Consider the following 4,810-nt stretch of genomic DNA (forward strand, 5'->3'; position numbering starts at 1 on the left):
GTTTGTTTTCGTAGCAATATAAATACATGTACCTTCCAATCCCTAGTACTTTCTTTCTTCTTGTGATGTCTTTATCAGATAAAAACAAGGAAACAAAATAAAGGAACTTAGAAAACAAGTTGAGATAGGGCCATGAGAAGAGCAGCATGTTTTTGTGCAATCATAATGGCTTTCAATTTGATTTGGTCATTCCCAAACCAAGCAAAGTTCCAAAGAAAGCAAATTATATTGGTGAAACTCATAACGTCAACATATATTGAGAGATGATGGAGATGCCTTTGCTCACAAGAAACTAACTTGTTTAAAAAGTAAACACCTACACATGCAAACTCCCACAAACACCAAACAAAACTGAGGGTGGGTGGGTTGTGTTTTGGGGGTGGGGGTGGGGTTGTTTGGTTCTTGATCTCTTTTTTTTTTATGTCAACATGTGCAGTTGTTTGTAAATGCAGTCTTGTGTTGTATGGGTGAGATGATTAGAAATGCTCAGTGCTTACGAGCTAATTAAGCAATGAAATGATTTTATTATACTTCGAAAGTGGGTTTATGTCTTAATCTAATGAACTTCCTCTGGGATTTATGAATTGCTACACGTGGTGAGGAGGACACAACTTTTGATTATGCTGATATTTAGAATTATTTTCTCTATTAAGACAAAGAAACCAACATGCCGTGCCTCATTCTTTGGGTTTAATTTGTTTGGATTTATCTACTTAAATCAGTGTTGAGATCGCTACACAATATATTGGATATTGCTCCTTTAGTCCCTGTTTCCATATTCAATTTGGCATCTCACAAGTTGGGACCAATTTTAAGTTTAAATGAGCGTTTACTTCAATTATGAGGGTATTTCAAATTGTTCTCAAGCTATAAGGAGGTAACGTAAATATAGAAAACCACATGAGTAAAATGCATTAAGTATTTACTCCTATAGTCCTGTAGATAATGCAATCTTTTGATATAATTTAAAGGCTTAAAAAAATTTCGTTTAAATGGATTTTCTCAGTAAAACTTTTGACTAATATGAATGAAATGGCCCCGTGAATTTGCTTTATAACTTCGGCAGATCTAAAGTCAAAGAATAGAAAGGGGAAAAGAAGCAAATAGAAAGAAGCAGAGACATGACATTCTTTTTCTTCACAAGTTTAGGCTTTAATGTTTGCTTAACACATAACAGCAACGCTCATCACGTTTTAACAGTAATTAAGACCTTAAAAAGCACTTTGAATTCCAATGCTAAAAAGAGTAATTACTCTTTAAGAATCCTTAAAAGTAACCTTTGAATGGTCATAAGTTTCTCATTTCACATTCAATAAAGCACTTTAATTTTGGCAATTCACGGATTGAACCCCCTCGTTAATTAAAAAAGTAAAAGAGAAGTCGTTTCTTAATGTAAATTGGTAAAAAGTAGAAACTTTACTTTTTAGAATTATCTTCAAACAAATAGCAGATCGAAATTAGAGTATTGTATATATCATTTAGTTTGCTACTCTTTTCTGTCATAATTTGTACTACAAACTTCTTTTTGGATTTTATAAATATTACTACTAACTATTCCTTATAATGTTTGCAATTTTAGAAATTAGGTTCGTTTAATTAATTGAACTTTATATGAAGCTTTACTAAATTTTTACTTTTTAGAATTTGATACAATTAAATGGTGTCAAATAAAGTAGGATGAGGAGAGTACCATTTTCTGTAGGCAATTAGTCGCCACTTCCTTTAATCCACTTTTCTACTATTGAGATTTTCATCTTTGTTAATAACATTAAAACTAATTACTTTTCTTACTCTTCTTTCGTCTTTGTCTACCTTTCAACTTCTATAACCTTCGTTCACACTCCACAAAAGTCTATTTTCATACAAAATCACTTTCTCGTGTGTTTTCTCTGGAAAATACTTTTCTTGCCTAAGGATATCATCAATTTACACTTTAAAAAAGATATTTAAAATGATGATAAATCGATCATTCGTTATTTCAAAATAATTACGACATTAATCTCTACGCTAAAATTTTGTTAACATCTTCAGAAAAAAGGGGGAAATCAATCTAGCACTATGTTGTAAATTAAAATTTCAATGTTCTTTGATCCATTATTAATCCATTCAAAATTTGCATCACATCCTTGGAGATGTGACTCTTCTCTGAACTCTACATGAACGTGGGATACGTAGCGGGCTAGCCTTTTTTTAAGTAAAAAATGAATATTTCAGATATAAAAAATTAACTTAAACTCTTACTTTGTGTTTGTTTTTTTTTTCTTCAAACGACACAATAATCAATATATGTAAAATAGGCTCAATTAGTGTGAATGGAACATTCATTTTGACAAATTGACACAGTTACCTAGTAATACAAGTTTAACATCTCACCTAATTTGATGTTTCAAAGATATTTGAAACTGTACAATCAATAATTCATGATTGTTAGTATATATATGTCTTTTTGTTTGTTTTTTCATTTGTCAAGTCTTAGAGATAGTTTTAGAATGTAAGGAATCAAAATAAATATGGATCCACATCACGTGTGTGTGAAAGAAGGGGCGGACGGGAATGCTTACATAAAAATGATATAATGCTTACGTAAGCAACCACCATTTAATTCGGAAAAAAAAGGAAAACAGAATAAAAAAGAAATAGAAATTAGAATATTGTTCCTTAACTTGGTGACACAAGACAACTGCCAAATAACAATCATAGCACACAAAAGCTAAAAAGGCTACTCAATACTTAGCAGCAGTAGCAGTAGTATCAAAACTCAAAAGGAAAGAAACAAGAAAGAAAGATTTCAAACCTTTTAAATTTAGTACCGTTAATATATGCTACATGTATTATTGATTTGTTTTGCCATATAAATGAGTGTGATAAGGATATGAATATTCAATGCGAGTGCTTCTCCTTAAAAATTATTTACATTGGAAGCGAATACTCGATATTAAATGAAATCTTAGCACTAATTAAGGCAAGAGTTTGAAACTATGATTAGATGAAAAATGAAAATTATGGAGTTAGCTATGTAGACGTATTCGGCCGTTTCATTGTTGGTTTTGGGTTTTTTTCCATGTTATCGTTGGTGTCGACATGGTAATACTTTTCAAATTTCTTTACGTCAAATACTAAACATAAAATAAGGGGAAAATTTCATATCGATAATGCATATTGATTTTGAATTGTCACACTGTTTTTCATTTACTATGAACGTAGCAAATATAAATTGTTAAGTGCTATAAACTAAAATAGAAGATTAAAATAAAGCCGAGGTTAATTAGATCCTAGCTTATTGGATCTAATTAATCGAGTGGATTACAATTAAGAAATAGCTAATTAATGAGGCAAACTAATCTCATCAAGATCATCTAGTGATAGGAAAACTTCATCCAAACATGAAAGCTCTGTGCCATCATCGTCGTCATTATCACAGTTGCGTTCGTGTACTCGACAAATTACCCATTTACTATAGTCCTGAAAATATAAAAGAAAACCAACATACTAAGAAAACATGATCTCAAACAGAAGAAATAAAAAAGAGAGAGCATGTTCTGTTCCATTCTTACAATTTTGGAGCGGCTTCTTCTTCTAGAAGATGAACGACTAGTTCCAGAAGAAGAATTAGAAGAATCAGAAAGACTAAATTCTTGCATTACCCAATTGGTTTTGACACCTTCAGGTTGCTCTCCAATGTAAAAAGCATAGTATTTTTTCATGCCGACTTTATTTTCACTGGAACTTGAGAATATTGGTTCGTCAAGTCCTAATGATTTCCAGTATCCATTTCCAGTGATTCTACTCTGTGTTCTCCGACTATAGAAATACCATTTGTTGCCTTCTGCCATTGCTTTTCCTGTCCAATACATATCATGCAAAAAAACAAATGAGAGTATGCCTTTTTCCAACATTTTAAGCTTTTAGACGTGGAATTTAAGTCTCTCATCACTCATCCTCAATATGAATTTCGACATGATTAGCCCACAAAAACAAGAACCATGCCTACGATATAAGGAAGATATAATTAAATAAATAAAAGTGTATTCATATATGGTAGCTAGCACGCACTAAACATGAGTTAGGAGAAGTGAAAGTAGAGAAATAAAAAACATACCATCCAAGTCCCAAGGATCATAAGGGTAAAGATCAAGATCAGGAATGACATCAGGATGGCAAGGTAAAAGAGCAGCCTTGCGATGGAGAAAATGGACAACTAGTTCTTCATCTGTTGGGTAGAATCGAAATCCAGGTGGTAGGTTCACATTATTATCCCCCATAATATATCAATGTTATATAAAAGCTGATGGAGGAGGAAGAATACAACAGGTATATATAGTGATGGAAAATTAATGCAGGAGATTAGTAGAGAAGGAGAGGACAAAGTAATGGTGTAAAAGATTTAGAGGAAGGTTATTTATAGAGAAAGAAATGAAGGAGAGAGATAGAGAGAGAATTGACGTGAGAAAGAAGGTAGATCATCAACACCACCACCAACATACTTTCACTTCCCAATTCTGTGTGTGTTTTGCTTCAAAGAAGGTTTTGCTATGCTTTTTCATTTGATGAGATATTTAAAGGATAAATAGTCGATTTGGCTGGCGGCTCTCTGCTCCAAGGCGGCGGGGGTGGCCACCTATTTATGTGAACGTTTGGGTCAAAATCCAATACTCGAGTCTATTACTTAAATGGTCACTTAACTATCCCAAATTATCTCCTAAAGTCACTTTTCTTTCGTTTGTAACAACAAAGTCACTGAACTATGCTTATTGCACTCAGAAGGTCACTCAACTAGATTTTCCAAATTTTAGATTGCCAAATACCTATT

At 32.5% G+C, this 4,810-nt stretch overlaps 1 protein-coding gene across 2 annotated transcripts; it reads right to left on the reverse strand.

The window, feature by feature from the left end:
* Window positions 1–3,131: 3,131 nt before the first annotated feature.
* On the reverse strand, window positions 3,132–4,607 carry LOC107761367 (NAC domain-containing protein 104). 2 transcript variants are annotated; one of them, XM_016579604.2, is made up of 3 exons: window positions 4,100–4,607; window positions 3,645–3,841; window positions 3,132–3,462 (listed from the first exon to the last, which is right to left on the reverse strand). In XM_016579604.2, the coding sequence occupies exons 1-3, from the start codon at window positions 4,260–4,262 to the stop codon at window positions 3,325–3,327; spliced, it is 498 nt and encodes a 165-aa protein (XP_016435090.1). In that variant the 5' UTR covers window positions 4,263–4,607; the 3' UTR covers window positions 3,132–3,324. The 2 variants fall into 2 exon arrangements, with proteins under 2 accessions (XP_016435090.1, XP_016435084.1); XM_016579598.2 differs by having other exon boundaries at window positions 3,555–3,841; window positions 4,100–4,605.
* Window positions 4,608–4,810: the final 203 nt, after the last annotated feature.

This window comes from Nicotiana tabacum, chromosome 19 (genome assembly GCF_000715075.1).
Source record: "Nicotiana tabacum cultivar K326 chromosome 19, ASM71507v2, whole genome shotgun sequence".
Taxonomy (NCBI): domain Eukaryota; kingdom Viridiplantae; phylum Streptophyta; class Magnoliopsida; order Solanales; family Solanaceae; genus Nicotiana; species Nicotiana tabacum.